General features: G+C 40.8%; 2 protein-coding genes across 3 annotated transcripts in view; both read right to left on the bottom strand.

The window, feature by feature from the left end:
* LANCL3 (LanC like family member 3) overlaps nucleotides 1-25289 on the bottom strand; it is a 152605-nt gene that overhangs the window by 79068 nt on the left and 48248 nt on the right. The window lies entirely within an intron of this gene.
* CYBB (cytochrome b-245 beta chain) lies at nucleotides 3367-25208 on the bottom strand. Its single transcript, XM_083612563.1, has 13 exons — nucleotides 24477-25208; nucleotides 22755-22850; nucleotides 20686-20796; nucleotides 17320-17404; nucleotides 15531-15676; nucleotides 13498-13688; nucleotides 11973-12102; nucleotides 11392-11484; nucleotides 9568-9821; nucleotides 8643-8805; nucleotides 5391-5537; nucleotides 4180-4304; nucleotides 3367-4098 (listed from the first exon to the last, which is right to left on the bottom strand). Exons 1-13 carry the CDS (start codon nucleotides 24519-24521, stop codon nucleotides 3972-3974), a joined length of 1713 nt encoding a protein of 570 aa, XP_083468689.1. The 5' UTR covers nucleotides 24522-25208; the 3' UTR covers nucleotides 3367-3971.

Genomic DNA, 25289 nt, shown 5'->3' with positions numbered 1-25289 from the left:
TAGATAAATAGGTACCGCTCCAGCGGGAAGGTAAACGGCATTTCCGTGCGCTGCTCTGGTTCACCAGAAGTGGCTTAGTCATGCTGGCCACATGACCTGGAAGTTGTACACCGGCTCCCTCGGCCAATAAAGCGAGATGAGCGCCACAACCCCAAAGTCGGCCACGACTGGACCTAATGGTCAGGAGTCCCTTTACCTTTACCTTATTAATTACATATATATTTCTCTGGGCAGCCCAGGACCTCCACACATACTGCCCAGACTTGCGCTCCAGGGAGGTCACTTCAGTGCTGCTAACACCACAGTTTGACTTCACCCTTAGTGGTGCACTCACTTGTCTATTGAACCAGACAAGTGCCAACACTATATTTCCCCTCTTTCTCCAAGCTATTTCTCTGCTACATTATCTTCATAGGCAACCTGCAAGGGTTGCACTGAGCATGACTAGTCTAAGGGAGCTTCATGGTTGACTAGGGACTTGATCTCTGGTCTCCCCAGCCCTTTCCCAACAGCTTTTAACAATGTGGACTGGCTGAAGTTTTTCCAGCCCAAGAAGTTGCACTGGAGATTTTCAGGGGCCATTGGAGTTAGAATGCTTCATCTCATTCCACCGACCTCCCCCATGCTCCAAGACTCAGAGTGAAAAAAGATTTCAATGAAAGAAAAGTATGTAACAATAAGTAAAATGAACAAGAGAGTATGGAGACTAGGCAACAAAGCAAGGAAACATCTGCTGTTTCTTGGGGGAAGTGGTTATTTTATGTAATGACAGCTTGCCATTTGGAAATTATTACACAACGGGCAACCTTTCATCACCCTTTTGGTTTCAGTGCTAATTTCTGCAAGCAGAAAGAAGAAATAGATCAGTAATTAGAAGGATCTACATCCGGTCCCAACAGTTTTCATAAGACTAACTGCAAGTAAGAAGTCAAGCAGCTAGGTTGGGGGGCTGGTTGAAAGCAGCGTACAAGCTTATTTGCTCCAGCAGACCAGCAACCACTACATCCAAGCTATTTGCCACCATCAATACTTGGATCCTGAATTCCATCAACTAATTATGCTCTGTGTGAAGGAGTGCTTTGTTGGACTGCCCTGAATCCACAGAAATAATTGTATATGTCCTCCCCTACATTGATCTTTGCCTCCATTTTCCTTGCCTTTCTCTGTGGTTTCATAGGATCATAGAATTGGAAGGGCCCCAAAGGGTTATCAACCCCCTGTAATGCAGAAATAGCAACTAAAGAATCCCTGGCAGATCGCCATCCAACCTCTGTATCAACATCTCCAATAAAGGAGAGTCCACCACCTTCCAAAGTAGTCTGTTCCACTGTTGAACTGCCTTTACCGTCTGAAAGGTCTTCCTAATGTTTAGGCAGAATTTCCTTTCTTTTAATTGGAATTGATTGGTTTGGGTCCTAACCTTCAAAACAACAGAAAACAAGCTTGTTCCACGCGACAGCCATTTCCCAGCCTAAGCATACCCAGCTCCCTCAACTGTTCCTCATAAGGCTTGGTTTAGATTCTAGTAAAAAACAGGGTGTGATCCTGCCTGTTGATGTGTCACATGCTCATTCACAAGGTCTTGCTCATTTGGGAATGTTGCACTATGTGACTACAACAGATGTGGTTCCTCGCTGTTTATGATGAAATGCTAGTTCAGGCTTTGATTACCAAAGAAACAACTTTCCGATACTTCTATAATGCAATCCTGTGCACACTTACAAGGAAGTACCATATATAAAATGTATAAGATGCCCCCATGTAAAAGACAACCCCTATTTTGGGGGACTACAAAAAACTTTTTTGGGGGGGATTGCCCAAAGTTGTGGAGTTTTTTTCGGGGGATTGCCCAGAGTTAGTGAGCTTTTGGGGGGCACTACCACCAATCACGCCACAGCCTACCTGCCAATGCAAATCTCATGCATCGCTGCGGCCACCAATCGTCAGCATGCTCGCCGCCAAAAGCCCACCTGACCACTCAACGCAACCAGCCGCTGGCGTAAATCAAATGCCTAATTGCCACAGCAGCAGTCAGTCGTCAGCAGGCCTTGCCGCAGCAATCACACTCCCAATCGCTGCTGCCATTCTCCTACTGACTGCTGCCACCAATTGCCTAACGCCCCTCTGTTATCCATGCATAAGATGACCCACAATTTCTGCCTATGATAAAATATCATCTTATACATGGGGGGGGGGGGGAGGTATGTCTTACTGCAACAGAACCGTCTTCCAAATCAACATGCTTACGATCATTGTTATTAGCCCTGTACAACAGTAAATGGATACAATACATCCTGTCATCTTGGCGCTGGTCCAAAGGGCATAGCATTTAATTTGCGAATTTTACAGAACTCACAGCAGCTTGGAAGTCAAACTGCTTATAAAGGAAGACTTACCTCTTAATCTTGATGTGTGTACAGTCAGTGCTTTTTTTCTGGGAGGATGCAGGGATACGCATACCGTTAAACATTTTGTGAATCTAAGTTTGGCCTCGTTGAGGGGCAGTATTTCAATATGAGTAGGAAAATGAAAGTACCCCCAAACATTTTATTTTTTGGGGAAAAAAGCACAGTATACAGTAATTTTGGTTATTTGGTGATTAAAGGAAAACATTGTCCACATACATCAATATATTTTTTATACTAATGTACTGTCTACAGCAGGTGTGCGGCATGTAAAAATCATAATAATCTGGCAGAGCCAAAAGGGGATTTGCAAGCATCACTGATCAGTGATACCCACAAAGCCCTGTTCAATAACATCAAGTGACCTTTGTAGCTGGTAGTCAGATCTTGCTAAGACCCTCATGAACCACTCTGCAAAGCAGCACGTTGAAAGAGGCTTCACAAGACCAGACAATCAACTGAACAGGTCACTTGATGTCATTGTGATGGTCACTGTGATGTCAAGTGACTGACTGGTGGGTGACCCCGCTCACATGTCAAATTTGGGGTGTGGAAGAACAAGTCACTTTTCACTTGCTCTCTAAAAGCTGAAAGGGAGGTGGGACTGGACAAGGCTCTTGGGGAGATAGCTCCAGAACCTAGTAAAAGATGAACTGAGTAATAATAAACATCCTGTTTGACATATGCAGGACCCACAAAACCATAAGTCATGAGCAACATGAACATAATTAACAGTTGCAGATGCTTGAAAGTAAGAGATGAAATCACCTGCCACACTGTAGTAGGGTCAAACAAATAAGGTGTGCCTGAGAGAATATGGGATTAAGCATGACACTATATAACAAACTTGTATCATTGTAGAATTTCTCCATGATGTAGAAATGAGAGAAAATCTGTGAAACGTAATGTTTATTTTCATTTAAATTTGCTCACATTGAATCAGAAGGCTAAGAGACAGAAGGAAGTTGCAGGAATGTTTATTTATGTGGCTTGCCAAAAATAAACTTCAGTCAAGTGGAACTCTTGCCACTTTCAAAAATATGCAATGTCTCAGTTGAGCAATATGTTTGACACTAGACACCACATCATGCCTCCATTTTAATGATTAAGGGTGATGGTTAAATAATAAAAACAAAAGTGGAATGTCTCTTGAAACTAGGACCTGAGGAGCACCTTTATGAAGTTTAAAACATAACCATGACAAATACTTAAAATGTTCTAGTTCTTTGCAATTCAATCTTATTTATATAAAATAAATGAGAACAGAAATATAAAACCTGCAATGCAGTCCTATGAATGCCTACTCATTACAAAGTCCCATTAAGTTAACTGGAGCTTACTTTCAGATAAGTGTGTATAGGATTATAACCTAAGGCAGTCTAATATGCAATATTTGGTTTCTGTCAAATTATACAGAATGCAAAAGCCAAGGCAAACAGATGTGGAACTTTTGGAAAAATTCCAGAGAGACAAGAGCTCAATGTAGCAAAATTAAGATACATAGTGCCCAAACACAAAGGATAAGATGTAGCTTTTCGTTGGAAACAAACAAACATTTGAGTGTGTTCAAAAATTCTCTTTGTTGAATATGAAATGTATTCCTCGTGGGTCAGCTTCCGAATTGCTAATACACATCTTATTTAAGGTGTCAGCCAAGGCTTCAGGTCCACACAGAAAAACACCAACCCTGGAACTGATAGCAAGAGAAATTATCAGATAAAGTATAGCAGCAAAAGTGAGGCCATATTCTGCAGGCACTATGGAACAAATTTACCTTGGATGCTGACTTGCAATTGTTTTGAACTCATTCTCCCAATTTGGTCTCCCATATAAGGTTTTCTGTTTCAAGCCTGTGATCACATCTTTCTCTTCATCATGATGCACCATGAAATGAGCAGCCTGGAAAAAGGAAGGCAAAGAATGTCCTTATTAGATAGTTGTAGGGTCCAGAGGGTGATAGCATGCGTTGTGTGTGTGTGTGTGTGTGTGTGAGAGAGAGAGAGAGAGAGATACAGACTGATAAAAGATAGAGACAGAAACAGAAACAGAGACAGACAGACAGACAGACACACACACACACACACACACACACACACCCATACTCCTAAAATAGCAGAGTGAAGTTCAACAGTGGAACAACATAGCTCTAGCAGATGAACTAATATGAAATTGGAATAACTGAGTGAGGGGGGCCCTATTATGACTTGCAATATTTTGCATTTCCAACCATACACTTTGAGTGGAATTCAATGTAGCACTAAGGAGATTGTTCCATCAGGCAACCCTCCAGAGCCGATTTCAGGGAGATGTGGAGCCACATGCAGTGGGGAGAGGCTGGAAAACCCCAAATCTCTCCTGGGAGTCCTTGCACTATTGCCTGCTAGTGGAATGGGGTACTTGAATCTGGCCCATGCATTTCCTCCTTTAATTACCATCAGGCAGCTCTTTTTCAGGAACTAACTGCATGTCATGTTAACTGTGTCCTGGCTCATTATGTGAGTTTCTTTTTTCTTTTTCTTTTTGTTTATTTAATAGCGAGTGTACCCACCCCTATTTTTATTGGGGCTGCATGCAGAGAGCTGTGATTACACACCTGAGATTGCAACAAAACCACCCCATGCTGCAATTACTGATGGGATGGGGAAGAAATCCCATTGGTGCCACAAATGAATGTTAGGAAAAGGCAGTTAATTTTGGATCCCAGTCAAATGGGCAAGCAGGCCACATGACCATTCCATACACGATTCTGCTTTTGGTGTGCCATTGAAAATGCCCCCTTCAAATATTTGTGGTGGCATCTCATAACTAGAATCCAGCATGTGGCAGCCAGTAAAAGTGGAGTTAGATCTGACATCACTGTGAGAATAAGGTTCTCAGAAGTGTGTCCATGGGGTTTTGGGGGTGGGTGTAGGCAGAAGGATTGCTGTAACTACATTGTCTTCCCAAGAATCTAACTACTTGGAAAGGACTACAGCAGGAAGTTACCTGAAATTCATCCCAACCAGTCAGATAAATGTTGTAGCTGAGAAAGTCTGGATTATTCTTCTCCTGCAGTTGAGTCTCCACTGATTGCAAGAGGTCAGCAAACCATTCAAAGGCATGAGTGTCCCTGCAGAGCCAGTAAAAATAAATCTGGAAGGGACAAGATGGAACTGGTTAGCATATTAGATTATGTGTTTAGTTAGGCAATTTCATTCTCTTCCTTTCCCCCCACTCCAAAACCCTGAAGACATAAATGTAGTTCTCTGGATCACCTCTGATGATCACATTGATCAACAGTAAAGTATTATTGTAAGGCTACAATAGTGACCACCTTTATTGTCTAGGAAGAAGTTGAGGAAGTCCTTCAAAATGAACTGATTTCATGTGCAAGTGCAACCATGATGAGTAGACGTCCTCTCTTCTGCATCATGAAGGATAACCTTCAGGCAAGGTGAGGACAAAACTCAGACTTGACTCCAATGGGTAGCAAGGGGTAGTAGGCATTCTTCAAAATATTTTGTGCTGCTCTTGTAGCTTTCAGTCAAAGTAAATTAAAATGCTTGCTCAACTAAGAATGGTCTTTGCCACCATAAGTTTTTCTGGAATTATCCCTAGCTAAGCAATTCTATTGCTTTATGAAAAAGACAAATGGGAACTGCAATAGTTGTTAAAGTTGAATTTGGGGCTGTCATTCTATGAGCTGAAGTATTTGATAACAGATATGCAACTCTGATCCTAGGTTTTTGACCCATGTTAAGATACTCTTGTTTATAAATGCCTCCCAAGGCATTTATATACCAGCAACATTTATTATTGGTCAGTGTAGGAAGTAGTCAGCCATATTTCTGTTACTTTATTGATATTATGACATTTATTTACTGTCATTTGTATGGGGCATGTTTTAATCTTTTGTACACTGATTATTTTTGAATGTACGTGGTATGCACACATTTTAAAAATAAACATGTTGATACTCATCCCAAAACAGCACTCTGGTCGCATGCACCAATAGATCTTGCAATTGCAGAGATTAGATTTAAAATGATAGAGGATGTCACTGTGTGCATATAAAGAGGGACCCACTGTGGATTGGGACTGGGGTAGAGATGCTGCTGAATCTCTGCTGTTAGTTCTCCATGCTTGGATGTAGAAGTGAAAGTGCATCTACATGAACTAACAGTAGGGAGAGTGTTGAGCGTCATACTTTAATGCAAATTCACCTAAAACATACATGAGCTGAAATGCACCTGTCCTTTGAAATTCACTCGTCTTTGAATTTTGCAATGCCATACCTCCAGCCAAATAATGTACCCAAAAATATGTATATTTGGGGAAAGTATTGTAAATATGTATGAATTAGTAAAAACAGAAAATGCATAATTTTAGTGAAAGTTGCTTGCAAAAAAGTGTACATTGCTGAGCTATTTAAAATTTTAAATGATGATGCTGTTAAGGTGCTACACTCAATATGCCAGCAAATTTGGAAAACTCAGCAGTGGCCAGAGGATTGGAGAAGATCAGTCTACATCCCAATCCCAAAGAAGGGCAACGCCAAAGAATGCTCCAACTACCGCACAATTGCACTCATTTCACACGCTAGCAAGGTTATGCTTAAAATTCTACAAGGCAGGCTTAAGCAGTATGTGGACCGAGAACTCCCAGAAGTGCAAGCTGGATTTCGAAGGGGCAGAGGAACCAGAGACCAAACTGCAAACATGTGCTGGATTATGGAGAAAGCTAGAGAGTTCCAGAAAGACATCTACTTCTGCTTCATTGACTATGCAAAAGCCTTTGACTGTGTCGACCACAGCAAACTATGGCAAGTTCTTAAAGAAATGGGAGTGCCTGATCACCTCATCTGTCTCCTGAGAAATCTCTATGTGGGACAAGAAGCTACAGTTAGAACTGGATACGGAACAACTGATTGGTTCAAAATTGGGAAAGGAGTACGGCAAGGCTGTATATTGTCTCCTGGCTTTTTTAACTTATATGCAGAATTCATCATGCGAAAGGCTGGGCTGGATGAATCCCAAGCTGGAATTAAGATCGCCGGAAGAAATATCAACAACCTTAGATATGCAGATGACACAACCTTGATGGCGGAAAGTGAGGAGGAATTAAAGAACCTTTTAATGAGGGTGAAAGAGGAGAGCACAAAATATGGTCTGAAGCTCAACATCAAAAAAACGAAGATCATGGCCACTGGTCCCATCACCTCCTGGCAAATAGAAGGGGAAGAATTGGAGGCAGTGAGAGATTTTACTTTCTTGGGCTCCATGATCACTGCAGATGGTGACAGCAGTCACGAAATTAAAAGATGCCTGCTCCTTGGGAGAAAGGCGGTGGCAAACCTAGACAGCATATTAAAAAGCAGAGACGTCACCTTGCCAACAAAGGTCCGTATAGTTAAAGCCATGGTTTTCCCAGTAGTAATGTATGGAAGTGAGAGCTGGACCATCAAGAAGGCTGATCGCTGAAGAATTGATGCTTTTGAATTATGGTGCTGGAGGAGACTCTTGAGAGTCCCATGGACTGCAAGAAGATCAAACGCATCCATTCTTAAGGAAATCAGCCCTGAGTGCTCACTGGAAGGACAGATCGTGAAGCTGAGGCTCCAATACTTTGGCCACCTCATGAGAAGAGAAGACTCCCTGGAAAAGACCCTGATGTTGGGAAAGATGGAGGGCACAAGGAGAAGGGGATGACAGAGGATGAGATGGTTGGACAGTGTTCTTGAAGCGACAAACATGAGTCTGACCAAACTGCAGGAGGCAGTGGAAGACAGGGGTGCCTGGCGTGCTCTGGTCCATGGGGTCACGAAGAGTCGGACACGACTAAATGACTAAACAACAACAACAACATTGTAAATATGTATGAATTAGTAAAAACAGAAAATGCATAAATTTTAGTGAAAGTTGCTTGCAAAAAAGTGTACATTGGACAAAATTACATACAAAAATGTGCATATTAGGAGAAAAATGCACCAAAATGCTGATAATTTTTTAGGAGACTGAGAAAAAGAAGCAAGCTGATGCAGAAGTGTGGAGAAATGGACTTAAGAATGGGAAAGGGGCCAGATTTGTTTATACAGACATAAAACTAATAATTCATAGTGTTTCACAGCACTATTTTCACACATAAAGATCTGAATCAAGCCCAACACTTGTCTTTATATACTTCCCAATCTCTGTTTCCATGCACTTTTCAGCACTAGGAAACAAGTGTCACATGCTTTGGTATATGTCAGGAACAAACCTTTTTGAGCTTTAGGTTTAAGGCATCATTGCAGTATTTGTACCACACAGACTTGAGGACTGATGCAAAAGGGGTGACCCCAATCCCAGCTCCAACCAGCACCACGGTTTCATAACTGAATACATCTTCACTGGCAGTGCCAAAGGGGCCATCGACAGCTATCCTAGAACAGTGAGAACACAGTTAACAACAAGAACTGGGACTGGCCCATGCATACTCTAATGATCCAATAGTTGCACAGGTCAGAGTCAAGCCAATCTTGCAGTGGCACTGTTCAGGGACTAGTTCCACTTGGTAGTCCTGGCCCATGAATGCTGAGACAGGGAGTAGTCTATGGACTAGGAGTTAGAGCAGCTACAAAAATAGCCCAAGGCATGCACAGGAGTAGGTTGCATGTACACTTATGCCAGAGCGAACCCATCTTGTAACAGTGCCTTTTTAGAAAACTGGTTTTTATGAACAGGCAAGGACCCAAAGTGACTGTGGTGTGTGGATCTAAGGTTAAGAGACCACTAAGCCTTGCAACTGATAGCTCTCTCTGCTTGGTTTCTGTGCTGGCAGGTTATAAAATCTGGTGTAAGAACAATGGCATTGTTGTGCTCATCTCCCTGAGTCAGTCTGAGGCCTCAACCTCAGCTCTAGGACTAACTGACCTTGTACAGTTGTAACTGAGCCACGTGAGGGTGATTATGCCATACTGACAATGGTGGGCAGCTGGTAGGAATGGTGCAAGATCCCCTTCCGCCCCACTGTGTTGCATCCTGTGGACCTTTTGTGCCCCTAGGAGCTTTATGGGCCAGCACAAACACACACTGGCTATTCCCTATAGTGAAGGTGATGCCACTACTTGCAGCACATCAGCAGCTTGAGCCAATCCACATAGAGTGTCGCAAACATTTTCATAGAATGTTTATTCTGCACATACTTGGGCAGTTTCCAAGCATCCTGGAATTCTTGCTTGTCACATCCACAGACTTGAAACAAACGTTCTGTCCAGTCCCCAACGACACGTATGTGGATGCTGAAGTAATCCTCTTCGGGGGCAGAAGTCAATGTGAAAGGGTGCCACTCCAGCATGGACACTGCAGGACATTGGACAAAAATGTACTGCCCAACTTCCATCTTGAAGCCCTTCTTCTTCATCTGGAGCTCATAGGTTTGGAAAGGATGCGTGACAACCTAGGATGCAGGAAGTAAAGCACTCAGAACACCGGAAGGATGGGATGGTCCGAGCTTACATTAGGTCACCAGGATGGGTTTGCCGAAGGAATTGTGAAAAATGGTTGCAAAATCCTAAGCCCATTTACTCTCTAAAAATAATTATTTGAATGAAGAATTTAAGACAAACACTAAATATATGATTAAGTGTAGAGCATTAGATATAGTAAATAATTCATAAATAAGTTATATTGATGGTTTGTAACTTTTTGAGGCATCTTTCCAGCACTGGAACATAGCAGGCTCCCTCAGACTGTATGATGTGCATTGACCTGTAGTAGCTCTCCAGGGTCTCAGACAGAGGAGCTTCCCAGCTCTACCAGGCAATGAACCCGGGACCTCCTGTATGCAAAGCAGATGGTCTCCCACTGACCTACAGCCCTTCCCCCAAGATGGGATTCATTTTCTCCAGAGGATAAATAGGGACTTTTTCTTCTCTCAGATATTAGTATCAGGTTGCGTCCAGGTGTCAGCTGCATGTTTGAAATTCATTCTGATTTATTTGCAGGTTGGCTATATGACATCCTCTCAAGCATATTTCTAAATGCAGAAAGGCCAGGGGGTTTTGTTGTTGTGCAAATCTTCTTTAGTTAAAGAACCCACATTTGCCAGTATGCAAACAAACCCCACCCACAAAATAGCTCAAGTCTGGAAGTGCCTTTGGTCCCAACTATTTATTTTTCATGCCTACCCTTTCTCCCAGGACAGCTGACAAGAAATATAAAAATGCAGCCAACAGCATTAACAGTTAAAACGGCATCAACAATAGAATACTGCACTGCAGGCACTACTTGGCAATATCTCTATATATTAATTTTTTAATATAATTATTCTATCATTGCATTGACTTAAATACTTGGGAAGTAGAGGAACAAAAATAATTGCTCTACTATAGTTTTCAGTGAAATTTACTTTAAGGCTTGCCTGGAAACAGTGGAGACTGAAAATGCCCTCCATTAGCTGACAGCACTGTGACATCACAGTGTAGTTTCCCCAATGATTACTGATCAAACTGCAGCCATTCTGCTGGGGTTTCCTTTCTGCCTTTTTTGATACGTGCAAACTTTTTAAGAAATAGCTAAGAAAACTAAATTGTGATGCCATAATCCTGTTAGCCAATAGGGAAGTTTTTTCTTCGTCTCCCATACCCTCGAACATTTCTTTGATAAAAATAGGGACGTCCTAAGGAAAAACTGGACATTCCGGGATCAAGTCAGAAACTGGGATGTGTTCTGTAAATCCAGGACTGTTGCTGGAAAATAGGGACACTTGGAGGGACTAGTCTCTCACCAGGACTGTAACTTTCAGATAAATTTAATGTACATTTTAATGAAAACTATAATAGAGCAATCGTTCTTTTTTCTACAGATATTGACTGCGTAAATGCAGATAACAAATTCTGAAATTTAGGAGACATTCCTATCAACTTTAGGTGACATTCCTATCATCCTGGAGTTACTCTACGGTAACTCCAGGATGAATAATGCTTTAAGCGAAGTGAAACATGCAAGCTGATTTATATCACTCTTACCTTTGTGATAACAACTTTTTGTTGGGATCGCCAAAACCGTACCAACCGTTCAAAGACGTATAGAATCATGGGGCCTATTACCCATTTCCAAGTCTGTCAACAGAACAGGAAGAATTAACAAGCAAGGACAGGAAGGAATGTATGAAATTCTGTTAAATAAATATAAGGTTGCATTATGAATGCAGGAACTGGTTTCAGCAATTAACTCGGAGGGCTCATTGCACCACAGCCAATGTTCACAAGAACTTCTGCAAGTGCTTTGTCTCCTTAGAAAGTTACTTCCTTCACAATGGGCTGGTTTCTAAAATCTATTCCTGTTAAGAGAGTTCTTACACTTCATCTAATGTTTAGAGTTACTCTTGAAAGTGCACATCTATTATATATTTCCTTTTCATCAGTAAATACATACAAATTTACTGGATGTGTGAGAATGACTAATTCTTGACCTGGCTGGGCCCTGATGTATTGACATTACTCTTGCCCTTTCTGGTGGTAATCTGACTGCTAAATATTCCCATTAAGGTCTTCAATGGTCTCAATGCCTAGATTTTTAAAGCAAGCAAGCAAACAACAGATCATACCATAGGAGGATTTCCAGAAAACTGTGGTTTAGGACATGAAGGTATTTCCCCCCAGAGGGTGTAATTCTTGGCACAGGTATCTGGATCATGGACACTCAAACTATCGGGAGTCTGTTTACGTACAATTTTTCTGGGAACAACAGCAAAAATCAACATGAGCAATGTTGATAATGGATAATAACCAAAATTAAAAGTAATTACTTTCATATCATAATATAAAATATATTCAGTTTTATTTTGTAGGCATAGCATGTATGTTCTGCTTTTTGTAATGTGTAATTTTAGGAAGGTTAATTCCGAGACACAAATCCTAGTTCACATCATCTGCATTGTGGATGCATTCTTTGATTGATGAAGTATATAGACTGCAGAAGTTCATTGGTAGTAGACGATGGAATATATCAACACTGAAAGATGAGCAAATGAATGGACCTCTGAGGTTGTGGATGACATTATTAGATTCCCCTTCCACCCTGGCCTTTGATACCTGAGGCAGGTGTTTTCAGGGCCCACCCTGTTCCTATGATCATAATATGCTTTGATTTCTTTATAAGATTGAATTTTTGAACTGCTGTAACCCATCCTGGAACCCTTTGATGAAGGGTGAGGGAAATAATAATAATAATAATAATAATAATAATAATAATAATAATGTCCTGTAATGATATACCCAAGTCAACTCTGGCAACACTATTACAGGACTTAATAATGTCCCCCACAAGTTAAGAGGTTCATTCGCTTGCTCATCTCCCAATGTCATATATGCCATTATCTGCCAACAATGTTCTTCTGCATTCTACATATGACAAACAGGTCATTCTCTATGCAAAAGAATAAATTGACCCAAATCTGAAATCAGAATGGCAATATCAAAAAACCAGCAGTGGGAACATTTCCACCTCCCTGAAGAAACTTCAGAGGGGTTCTATCGTTTGTGGATTAAGTCAAGACAAATAATTTTATCTTTCTACATGCGTTGTCTAACTTGTATCAGAATGTCAATGACCGTTTTTTGTGTGCCTGTGAATTGCCACTGTTAGTAGCAGAATAAAGATCACTATGTGTGCTTTCTGCATTTCATTTCCTTCTGATCTCCTGCAACCATGTGTATATGTCTGATGAACTGGACAGTTGTCAGTGAAAGCTTTTGCTTCATTTCAGCTCAGTAAGTGCACTGATCATCCTCCTTATCTGCCAACTTGAATAAAATATTGGGGGGCCCAAGTAAACCCCACCTGCATAATCAATCAAAAGACACAGCACACCACCCCATTTGAATGGCAATGCCCATCAACTTGGGGAGGTGCCCTCCTCAAATATTTTGTAGGAGAGACCGAAGGGACCTTAGCCCCTAGGAGTTGGCTCCTATGTCTGGTTGTTAACATTTAGCTGGAAGAAGAGTTCTCTGACTGAATCCTGAGAACAAATTCATTGTTCTGTGATCTTTAGCTAGTCCTAATAAAGGTACTCTGACTCCATCTCCATCTAGTTATTTAGTGGAGTATAAAAATAAATAGATACTTACCCAACTCCATGGATGACGAGACCAGCAAAAAAGAAAATGAACAGATGATGGGTGAACCAAAATACTTCAAAGTATGACCTTCGAATGGTTTTAGTAGATGATGTGATAATTAATATTAGACACAGTGTAATGATAACACCAGTGAGGCCGGCCAGGGTTGTGAATGCTACTTTGAGACAACCCACAGGGCTCTGTGAACAGAAAAGTATGGGAACGTTAGCAAATATTTCACCACTGAATTGTGCAGCATCTCTTTCTTCAAGACAGCTGAGGGAATAAAGTTCTACATGAAAAACAATTGATTATGATTATTTATTACATATATTTCCTGCTGTTCCTCCCAAAGGAGTGCAGAGCAGCAAACATAATAACAATCTTTTAAAATAAAAAGTATTCTAAAAAGCTACAGTTAAGATATCTGAAAATGGGTACACTTTAAAACATTCTCTCATCCAGTAATCTCAGGGATGCCTAGGCAAACAGGAACGTTTTCAAATTCCTCCTGAAAGTTAATAATGTTGGTGACAGATGCACTTCAACAGCGAGGGCATTCCACAAATGGGGAGCCACCACTGAAAAGTCCTTGTCATTTGTCAGTGCCGTGTGGGGAGCCCTTGGCGGCAGTACCATCAACAAGGCCCCACCTTCTAACTGTAGGGTCCAAGATGGCTGATATCAGTGGAGGTGCTCTCTTAGCTACTTGGGTCTCATGCTATTTAAGGCTTTATATGCTAACACCTTGAATTGGCCCCAGTGCACTGGCAACCTAGCAGCTGCATTCTGCACTAGCTGTAGCCCCCATACAGTCTTCAAGGGTAGCCCCATGTGGCGTGCATTACCATAGTCCAAGCAAGTAGGTCACTAGAGTATGGATACCTGAGGCCAGGCTATCTGGGGACAGCCGCAGCTGGAGACCCAGCCTAAGCTTAGCATAAGCACTCCCTAGCCACTGAAGCCACTTGAAACTGACAAGTGACAAGTTAGAATTCAGGATTACTCCCAGATTCCAAACTGTTCCTTCAGGGAGGTGCAGAACAGACATCTAATTCCCAGATATGCCCACAACACTTGTGTCTTATCAGGATTCAGTTCCAGGTTATTGCCCCCATATGTCACTGTTTCCAGACACTTGTCCAGCATCTTCACAGACTCCCCTGAGGTCTGGAAACCAAGCCTTATGAGGAGTGGTTGAAGGAACTGGGTATGTTTAGCCTGGTAAAGAGATGACTGAGAGAAGATATGATAGCCATCTTCAAATATCAAAAGGGCTGTCACATGGAAGATGGAGCAAGCTTCTTTTCTCCTGTGCCTGAGACTAGAACCCAGTGGATTCAAGTTACAATAAAGGAGATTCTGACTAAACACCAGAAAGAAATTCTGACTGTAAGAGCTGTTTGATAGTGGAACAGACTCCCACAAGCGGTGGTGGACTCTCCTTCCTTGAAGGTTTCAAAGCAGAGGCTGGATGGCCATCTGTCAAGGATGCTTTAATTGAGATTCCTGCCTTGCAAGTGGGTTGGACTAGAAGACCCTCTGGATCCCTCCCAACTCTACAATTCTATGATTCCATTGGAAAGGAAAGATACAGCAGTGTGCCACCAAAATACTGATGACATTGCTCAAAATGCCTGGATGACAGCTCCCAAAGATTTCATATTATAGATGGTAATTAGCAGATGAGACAGAATGAAACCTTGTGGGACCCCACAGTCCCCAAGCCATGGTGCTGATCAATGGTCTCCTAGTACTACTTTCTGGTAGCAACCCTGCAGAACCAGTGTAATAAAGTACACCCAACTCCCATTCCTTGAGTCGTTCCAGAAGAACATCATGGTCATCAGTATCAAAAGCTGCTAAGAGGTCAAGGAGAACCAACAGGGTCACATTCCCCTGATGGTCATCAATCAGGGTGACCAAGTCTGTTTTGATGCAAACAGCATTATAACGGAACAGCAGTAGTTGCAGAAGGAAATAAAGTTATCTCTCTGCAACCACCACTAATTAATTGTTTCTCTAGAAATATGATTGCTTACCGGAACTTTAGATCGTGCAAAATTCAGGTAAGAGTCTCCAGGAAAATCCCCCAAATCAGACAGCGCAGTCTTAAGGGTTCTTTGCTCTTCAGTGCGAGCATCCACCAACCGTTCAACATTAAATAAATGTGCAATTGTATGGATTGCTTAAAAATAAAAACATAAAAACATATCCAAAAGGTGTTAGAATAATGTAGTACAGAGGTAGCCAATGTGCTCCTCTCCAGATGTCATGGGCTACAATTCAGATTCATTTGATTGTATCTGGCCACCAGACAATCACAAAACGTAAATTTATAGCAATATGGAACAAACACAAGGTGACATCAACAGAAGTTTAATCAGATCTAAATAAACCACAAGACAGTAAATGTCAAATACCTGTTCTTCCTGACAGATGTTATGACATGCCCCTTTCAAAAGGAAAGATTGCTCCTATTTTAAATGATTTTTTTAAAGTAAAATGGGAGGAGATGAAATGAATTCATGCAAATCTGAATAAACTTATACAAAACTTAAATGAATGGAAGCATAAAAGCCCCTCAAAATTCTGACAAGGCACAGCATTCTCTTTTAAGAATTTTCTCCTCTTATCAGTTACTGCAGGTAGAAAATGTGCAGCCTTTTATCTTGTCCACCAAGTAGATGTGCTCCATGAGTTTGTAATTTAATTCCTCCATCCCTGACTGCTGGCGATGCTGACTGTGGCCCTTCAACAGATTAATTAGTTAAACCCTGTGCTGTAAGGATTGGGGGACAGCCCAAAGACCATTTGGGCAGAATGAGAATATTTGGTGTTAACTTAGTCCTTAGTTCTGCTCCCATCTCACTCAAAAACAGAGATTTGGAAAAAGTACAAGTGACAAACCTTGGTATTCTTAGGTTGCATTCACATGGCTGTTTATTCCATTTTCACAATGTTTCCCTAACTGTGCATTTCCACATTATATTTAAGTTTTTGCACAACCATAAAGCCACTTCAAGCAAGTTTAGCACCTATTTCCATACTATTTACAAACAAGATTTTTTTTCTGGAAGAAAGTAGCACAGAAATGAGCACTAAACTTGCCCTATCTTTCAAAATAGTTCTTTTACATGGCTTTTACATCATGTAATGGTCCATCATGTGGAATTTAACAGGGAGAAGTTATGAAAACAGAATAAACAGACATATGATTACAGCCATTGGTTCTTAAACTGTTTCTGCTCTACCCCCCCCAACATCTGCTGCCCACCACAGCTGTCAGCAATACAGCTTTAATTAGACCTCAGCACTTAATAATATTCAGTGGGACTTTCAGGTGTCTGTCTTAGGCAGAAGTGAAAGGAAGTAAGAATAAGAACTTTCAGAGTGAACAAGTGCACTTACTGTGCAGGGAATATGACATGACAAAGGTAGGGGGAACCTCCTGATTTTACCAGTTTAGTGCTAAAGCACTGAACCCGCTGAACTGTAAGTGTGAGAGTACGGCCTAGTGGGCTTGTATCTGGGTCCCCAGCCTCTCCCTCCCCCCTTCATTTTGTATTTCTAAATGTGATGGAAATAGCTATGGAGGGTCTGGATTCCTATGTTTTTAATGGTTTAAATCAAGCTCTGGTGACTTGCAGCACTTAATAAATAAATGTCCTTATTATTTACTTTCTTCCCAGCTCCAATATTTTTTAGAAACAACTCCACTGACACCTTCCTTCACCTTCTGACCCTTCACTTTCTGAACTCTTCATGCAAAATGCTACACTCATAGGAGTCACTAAAACCTACAATAACGCAGAGTTTCAGAACACTTACTGGTATGGAGTGCAATCGCCCAGGCCACCAGCTTGTGAAATGTGAGATTCCTGTCCAACTGTCTTCTGACACGTACCGAGCAGCACTAGCGATTTAAAAGAGGAAGTGTGAAGAGATTAACCTAAGCCTGGAAAATTCTGATGAGATGTTTGTTGGGGAAAAAAGGCTACAAACCATTTGTTTACCTGCCTTTAACTGATTACATACATTTATTTGCATACTACCAAGTTTCAGCAGAGATCCCGTTGGTGAAAGAAGTGTGAACATACAATTTGATAAACAAAGCTATTTCTTGCTAGAATAATAACAACAAAGTGGCTAAAAACCAGCTTGGTATGTTAACAATGTAATATGGAGATGAAGTTGTTGCAAGAGAGTATGCTTGCTTATTCTAGATTCCAAGCTGGGGGTTCAGAAAAAACTGCATTCACCAAGCCAGAGAAGCCAGCAAGTGTTCCCATGTCCTCTGACTCAAAATTTTACTATAAAAACAGTGAAGAAGCAGTACATTCCCACCTTTTCAGAATAAATTATTCTGCCACCTTGGCAGGGCAGGGGGAGTGAAGTAACCAATACATACCAGCGACGTTATATCTTAATTAAAAGAAGATGCTTTGTAAAATCAAATACTGAAGTAAGAAAATGAAAGCCTATATTCATACACTATTATTCAGTCTTGAATTAGATTATATTTTTTCCTAATGAGCTCCAATGGGGATTTTCATCACAATGCAGAATCATCCCTTGCTGGGAAACATAACAAACTGATATTTCACTCATAGCTGATAATTGTTTTAAAGTGCATGTTTACATTAAAGGAGTGCCTTCTCCCATATGAACCTGCTGATGGACAAAGACCATCCTCCAGGGCTCCTTGCCTCCCGGTCTGAGGCTGGTGGCAGCTGAGGAATGAACTCAGTTGTGGCCAAGATAGAACTGTCTCTCTACAGAGTCTCCCTAGGTACCTCTCTTCTCTTCACAGTGCCAGGCAAATACATTTCGACCCTCGCAGGTTCTGATAACAGTTTTAACTACCATTAACTTTGCATATATCAGGAGACTGAGAGGAGATATGACAGCCATCTTCAAATATTTTAAGGGCTATCACATGGAATAGGGAGCATGCTTGTTTTCTCCTGCTCTGGAGGGTAGGATTCGAATCAATGGCTTCAAGTTACAAGAAAGGAGATTCCGACTAAACATTCGAAAAAACTTTTCGATGTTAAGAGCTCTTCGGCAGTGGAACAGACTCCCACAAGAGGTGGTGGACTCTCTTTCCTTGGAGGTTTTTAAACAGAGGTTGGATAGACATCTGTCTTGGATGCTTTCATTGAGATTCCTGCATTGCAGGGGGTTGGACTAGATGATCCTTGGGTCCCTTCCAACTCTATGATTCTGTGATTTTATATATCAGCTGATTCCTTTTTGCTTTACTGTCTGAACTGTATTTTATGGTTTTGCATGTAATGGTTTTTGTATTTCTCTCTGTAAACCAGCCTAGAACCTTTTGTTGAAGGGTGGTATCAAAATCTAGTAAACAAACAGACAGGGTGCTGAATGAATGGCCACAATTTGTCATCCCATGCATTGTAAGGACTGAGCAACAAATGAGAATCTGAGAGGGTGGATATTTGGTGTTAATGTAGCCATTTTTTCTGCTTCTGTCTCATTCAGTAGAGAAAATCTTATTGGAAAATTTAGAAGTTACTTGTGAAAGTAGAAGTGAAATTAATCCCCAAGATTGGAAAAAGAGCTATTTTCCCCATAGTTCTGCCAGTAAAGGAAGTTCCTTGTTCCCTGATTTAGCTTGGACAGATATTGAGTAATACGGCTGTTATGGTCAATAGTATTAGAAGCTGCTTTGCTAAAACTAAGAAGAATCTTATTCCATGTAACTCTGCTAAGTTAAATGTATACTGTGTCTTTTTTAATTCAAGATGACGCGGTGAAAATGAAGGCTTAAAACAAAACAAAAAAAGCACACACAGTGCATGACTATCTCTTTCTTTGCTACGCTTATAAAGAATGGACATATTTGATCCAATCCAGTAATTTCTTTCCTAAATTTGCTAAGTGTGTTCCTCTGTATGCAGAGCTGATATCACCACTTAAGTGAATGAGGAAGCCCACTTATGGGGGCAGTGGAGCTTGCATTACCAGTAGCTGATACAACTAGCATGGTCTTGCTGATCTATTTGTTTTTGTAATGAAGACATCATTGTTGCTGAACTGAGCATGTTTGCTTTCTTATATATGATTTCTTGATTTATGTGTGTCAGTCCTGGGTTAATGATAGATTTAACAAGCTCAAAAGTAATCAAAACAATTGTGGGGAAGGGAATAAAGTGAAGAAAGAGTGATGAGGCAGGAATACTATTTCCTATAAGAACCACAGTGGCTGGACTCCCATGAGATGCTGGGTGTTTATTACATTACAGTGCAAGTTACAGGCAAATGTTGCCTAATTATCAGGCAGAGAATTCCTTTTACCTAAGAGAAGAATCCATCAAAGCACACCACTCTTCTGGAAAGCACTGCAATCAAAACAGTCCAATGTATTTTTCTTACCTGTTTCATATTTCTGACTTTAAGGTCACCCTTGGCGTTCCAAAATAATGTGACAGAGAATTCTCACAGACTAACATTTAAAGGTATGAATATAAGTTGTTGGGTTGTTCTTGTGTTTGTTTGTTTTTTTAAAAAAACCTTTGCATCCAAAAACATAACTTGTGAATTCAAAAGTTTATTATCAGTAGTGGATGGCACACTGGGGCAGCGGGGCTCATCTGATCTCTGATTTGCACTGCACCAACCTCATTGCTTCTTCACCACTCCCTCTCTGCTTCTCAGTAAGGTTGAGTGATGCAATCTACTGAAGGTCAGGTGAAGATTGGGCCACCACCCCACCTTTGCCTTCTGCTAATGTTTAACATGCTGGTGCACTTGCCAGCAAAGTGTGATTGCAGCTTCCCTTTGTGTGCATGCTGGCTGCAGGGCAATGCACAGCTCGTAATAGGCCCAGGGCAATGGGAAATGTAGGTCCCATTTCAACAATTGTAGCCCCCCTGCCCCCGTTCTGTCCTGGCTGGCTGTCAGTGTGTGAAGCCAACTGTCTAAAAGCAGTAATATCTGGAGTTTTTCTTGACAGGGAACAAACATATTTTGAAAGCTCTCCTGCATTTTGTGTCAAAAGGACAGAAAGAAATATGAATCAACACTGAATGTTCTCATACTTTCATCACAGAAACAGATCAGGTGAATATGTTCACAGATACTTCATTCATTGTAACAAAAGTTGCACTGAACAAGAACAATTTTGTAGGTTGCTTACTATCACTAGCAATGGAAAATACTTCTCCATCTTACCGCACTGGAGCCTCTGAGGAAGGAAAGCAGATTTCGACAGACAGGAAGCAGGATCAGCATGCAGTTGAAATTCAGGCATGCTGCAGGTGCCCGAGCCAGGGCCAGGAAAGGCTAAAATGTAAGACAACAGGATTCAATTTAACTAAGCAGCATTATCTGAAGAATAAATTGGAAGAGAGGTAGAAAACTAATCTGAACCTTTATGTTCCAGGTACACCAACGTTAAGGATGCCAGACCAGTATATATGAACGTGAAGAAAACGAGAATTGGACTAAATGGAAGGACAGATCGTCTATTGCAAAATGGTTTATAGAAAGCTAATTTACATGATCAGATTTAGCAGAATATAACACGTCTAGTCAACTGGCTACCACAGGTGAATTCCATACCTCTAATGGAGGCAAGAATATTAGCTGGTAAATTGCCACCTCAACTGGTGGGGTGAATTCATTTTAAGTGAGCCCAGAATGAAACATTTCCTTACAGTATTCACCTCAAAAGAAAAGTTACCTTTCTTTTGAGATGGGAAGGGAAATAACTAAAAGCACATGCTTAAGCAGAAGGGGGGATCTTACCAGGCACCCCCCAAAAATCCCTTCTCTTCTTTGCACTCCATTTTGATGTACCTTGAAGTTCACCCCATCAAAGTAGTCCAATACATTTTGCTGCCTGAGGCAGAAATGTCCCTCCTGACACCCAGGCCCCAAGTCAAGATATACAGTACCCAAGGCAGGCCAAGTTACTTTTGGCACTTGAGGCATAAAATTCCAAAAGTTACTCTCACTGTGAGTAAATACATAATAATAATAAATAAATAATAATTAATTTTCCTTTCATATTGCCCCAAATCAGCTACTTCACTCTGCTTACCAGTGGGGCCAACCCTGCTCTCCCCATACATACACACACAGTTTAAAATAAAACTTGTGTTGCAAGCTTGGAATGAGTGAGTACGTGTGAAGGAATTTTATTCTCTCTGTTTGGTTTATATTTGTCCCACCGGGGAACTTAAACCTGTTGTAATGGCACAGACACTTGAACAGGAAATATTTTCATATGCTAAGTGTGATATTTCTCTTTGTTTAGTTTTTAATTAAAAACTGTTTTGGAAGATGATAAAATTGAAAAATACAGTCTCCACACGAAGGATGGGGAACCTGTGGCCCTCCAGATATTGTGAGACTACAACTCCTATAATCCTTGACCACTGGCCATGCTAGCTGAGTCTGATAAGAGTTGCCTAGACCAACAACATCTAATTTGATCTTAGAAGAATCATGAAGGTGAACCTTTGCATAATGTTCCTACAACTATCTCTGGAGGCCTTGCCAAATCACCACAGTCATTTCCAAATAACAAACATCTTTTTGAGAGTCACAACTGAGTTGGTAGTTGATTCTGACAAGAAGTGAGAGAAGAAAATGGGAAATGGAAGCAAGGAAGGGAAGTGGCCATACTGGAACTTCTATGATTGCTTAAAAGTGAATGGGTGGGAACATACCGGACTGCTGTATTTTTGAATAGTCAAGTTGAAACCACGATTGCTCTAGGATTACCTGTTTATTGGTCATTTATCCCAACTTGTTTACAGGGAGGTTATATGATGTCATGTCAATCAATTTTCCCTCACATTTCTCATGCATTCTCAGAGTTGCCTGGAAACCAACTACAGTTGGGGTGGGGTAGCCATTACTATTTTAAAAAGTATGATACTGCTTCATATGTCTAGTGCAGATGGGGTCTGTGTCTAACCCAGCAGTAGGTCCTATTGAATTCAATGGGGCTTACTTACACCCAGTTAAGGAGGCCTGAGATGCAGCATAAATTAACATTCTTTTGACAGAGGTACAGTAAATATACATCAGTGTACAATAAATACACAGTGTTTCCATGCACTGCTCTGGTTAGCCAGAAGCGGCTTAGTCATGCTGGTCACATAACTTGTATGCTGGCTCCCTCGGCCAGTAAAGCGAGATGAGCGCTGCAACCCCAGAGTCTGCGACTGGACCTAATGGTCAGGGGTCCCTTTACCCTTTACCTTTACAGTAAATATGCATCTAGTACTTACCCCAAGAAGTTCTCTTGTATAGATGTATTCCCTTCCAAGGTCATATACCAAGTAGTACCACCAGAAGAGGAAGATATTTATAGCCAGCCACACAATCTGAAGGGAAAAAATGTATGATCTTAATTTATTTTCAGTTGCTGAGAAATCAAGAGTTTAAACTGGAACACTTAAACTGGAACACTTTTGAGTCTGTTCTTCCTAGGGAACATAGTGTTTTATTATTATTATTATTATCAATAATAATAATAATAAAAAACCACCCACTCATTAAAAAAAAATCATGGCAACTTACAATAAAATAATTGAAACAACATAAAATACAGAACAAATGATCAGAACTGGATCAAATTAATTTTCTAAAATTATTTGGCAAAGGGAAATGCTCACAATACCCTTGGGAATCAGCTAGGATCTCAACTGCACTGACAACTGCCCTAGGAGCTGGGACGGGGCGGGTGGTGGTGGTGGTAGCCATTTGCATTTTCAACAATGCCCAATGACACAGCATCGCCACATCAAGGGTGTTATTAAATGTTGGTGCCAACCTTCCTGGCATGGAAGGCCACCCTGCTGCCACCCTAGGAAGCCCATTGATGCAGAAATTTCTTTCTCCAGAGAAGACTTTACAGAAGTCTTGTTAAATGTGGAACTAGCCCTGAAACACCCATGGTTATGAGGAAATCTTCCATGTTCTGGTAAATACCCCTTTCTCCAGTCATAAATCATACCAGTTTTTAACATGAGACGAGCACAACTTTTCAAAGATTTGTCAAAACTAGTTTGAACATCTCAGGAATTTTGACATCAATTCTTGTTCAACTTAATCTAAACAGTCTGATAATTATCGGTTCCATGTGATCACTGTGCATATTAAACAATGAGATTGTTATTTAATAACATTTTTTAAAATGTAAGTGGTAAATTGCAAATTAGGGGTAGTATATATTTCATGTGCAGTGTAGCCCCCCCATTTATTTATCAACTTTGTAAGAATTTTTTTATTAAAGTGATGTTCCGTTCCAGAACATACACAAAGGTTACATATATTTAAAACCAAGTGCATAAAGAAAATACTGTACAATAACATAAAAATTGTATTTAAAGCTACTCATCCGTGTACAACACAGATTCTAAAAGTTCATACATAATTCTACTTTCTGAGACTTTGAGACACTTCTATTACCCATGGCTAGATTAATCGCATTAATGGATTTTTGGTTGGAAGGTAGCATCAAGAACATCGTCAGAAAGGTGGAAAACTTCTGTAAGACTTCTGTAAGCTGTGGTTTCCATGCCCGACATAGTTTACCGCCCCTTCCAATTGAATATTTTGTTATTTATTGATTGCCTTCAATCAAGCTAAACTGACTAAACATTTTTAAAAGCTACAATATTTTCTTACATTTCAGTTCAATGTTGTGTTTTTTCACAGACCAAACATTCTTATGCAAGCCTTTTGATGAATCTCCTCATTCTGAATGCTTCCTTTCCATCACATTAAGGATGTGTATCTAATGCTGGTCACACACAGAATAGATCCACTGAGGTACATTAATTTCAGAGTGGAATGTAGTTGGATACAACCCAATGCCTTTATTTTAATTTTTTATATATATTTTAAAAAACACATTTTATTGATGAAGAGGTTTGCATGATAATAAACCAATGGCAATCACTGAGAGAAAGAAAAATAGTCTTATTAAAAATTATTATTGTACTTACAATGACAAATATGGAAAGTCCCTCATTTTCTATCCAGTTGCCCATTCTGATCGCTGCTTGAGAGACACTGAACAGATTGTTCTGAGGTATGTGAGTTTTGGGGACTTTCCCCCCCACAGGAAGTGAAAGCTTACAGGCTTGCCACAGCCTATTTCCCTATTTCGGTTTGCATGAGATTAGCTAATCACTTATACATCATACATGTTTCTAATGTCCAGCCTTTTCACATTAGTAAAATGAATGAAAGGAATTGTTGAATGAAAGGAATTGTAGGAATGAATGTGCTTGCTTCCTCCTATGGTCAATGGCTTGGATTGTGTTGCTCATTTGGTGTGGGGCAGGGGAGAGGATTTCCACCAACTCCACCCTCCATCTGCAGCCTTATGCACACCATCCAATACCATCCAACCCCTGCGCCAGCCCCAAGCACATTTTGATATAAACTTTTGAGTACAGTAACATAAATGGTGCAACACGGGGAACTGCTGTCACCTGATAATTTGTTATATCAGGCAAGTTCACTGCTTAATTCCCTGTCTCCCTCCACCCTGAGCTTCAGAACAATGGATAGAGACAAGATAACTTAATCTTCTGAATTCTACTTTTGTTGCACCTTCATTTATGCACAAAGGAATTTTTCTTAGTGTCTACTTCCCAGGAATTTGAAGTAGCCTCCTGCAATACACACATCCATATAAATGGATCAGCAGTTGTGAAGGCTGAATTGCCCTAGGTGCCAGGTCTGGGCCTCCGAGACATCCCATCCCACTCACACCCACCCCCCCGCAACCACACAACTGCCCCAGCCAAATC

Source organism: Podarcis filfolensis, assembly GCF_964270895.1.
Source record: "Podarcis filfolensis genome assembly, chromosome: 4".
Classification (NCBI taxonomy): domain Eukaryota; kingdom Metazoa; phylum Chordata; class Lepidosauria; order Squamata; family Lacertidae; genus Podarcis; species Podarcis filfolensis.
The sequence above is the reverse complement of the archived record's forward strand: the minus strand, read 5'-3'. Positions and strand labels throughout refer to the sequence as shown.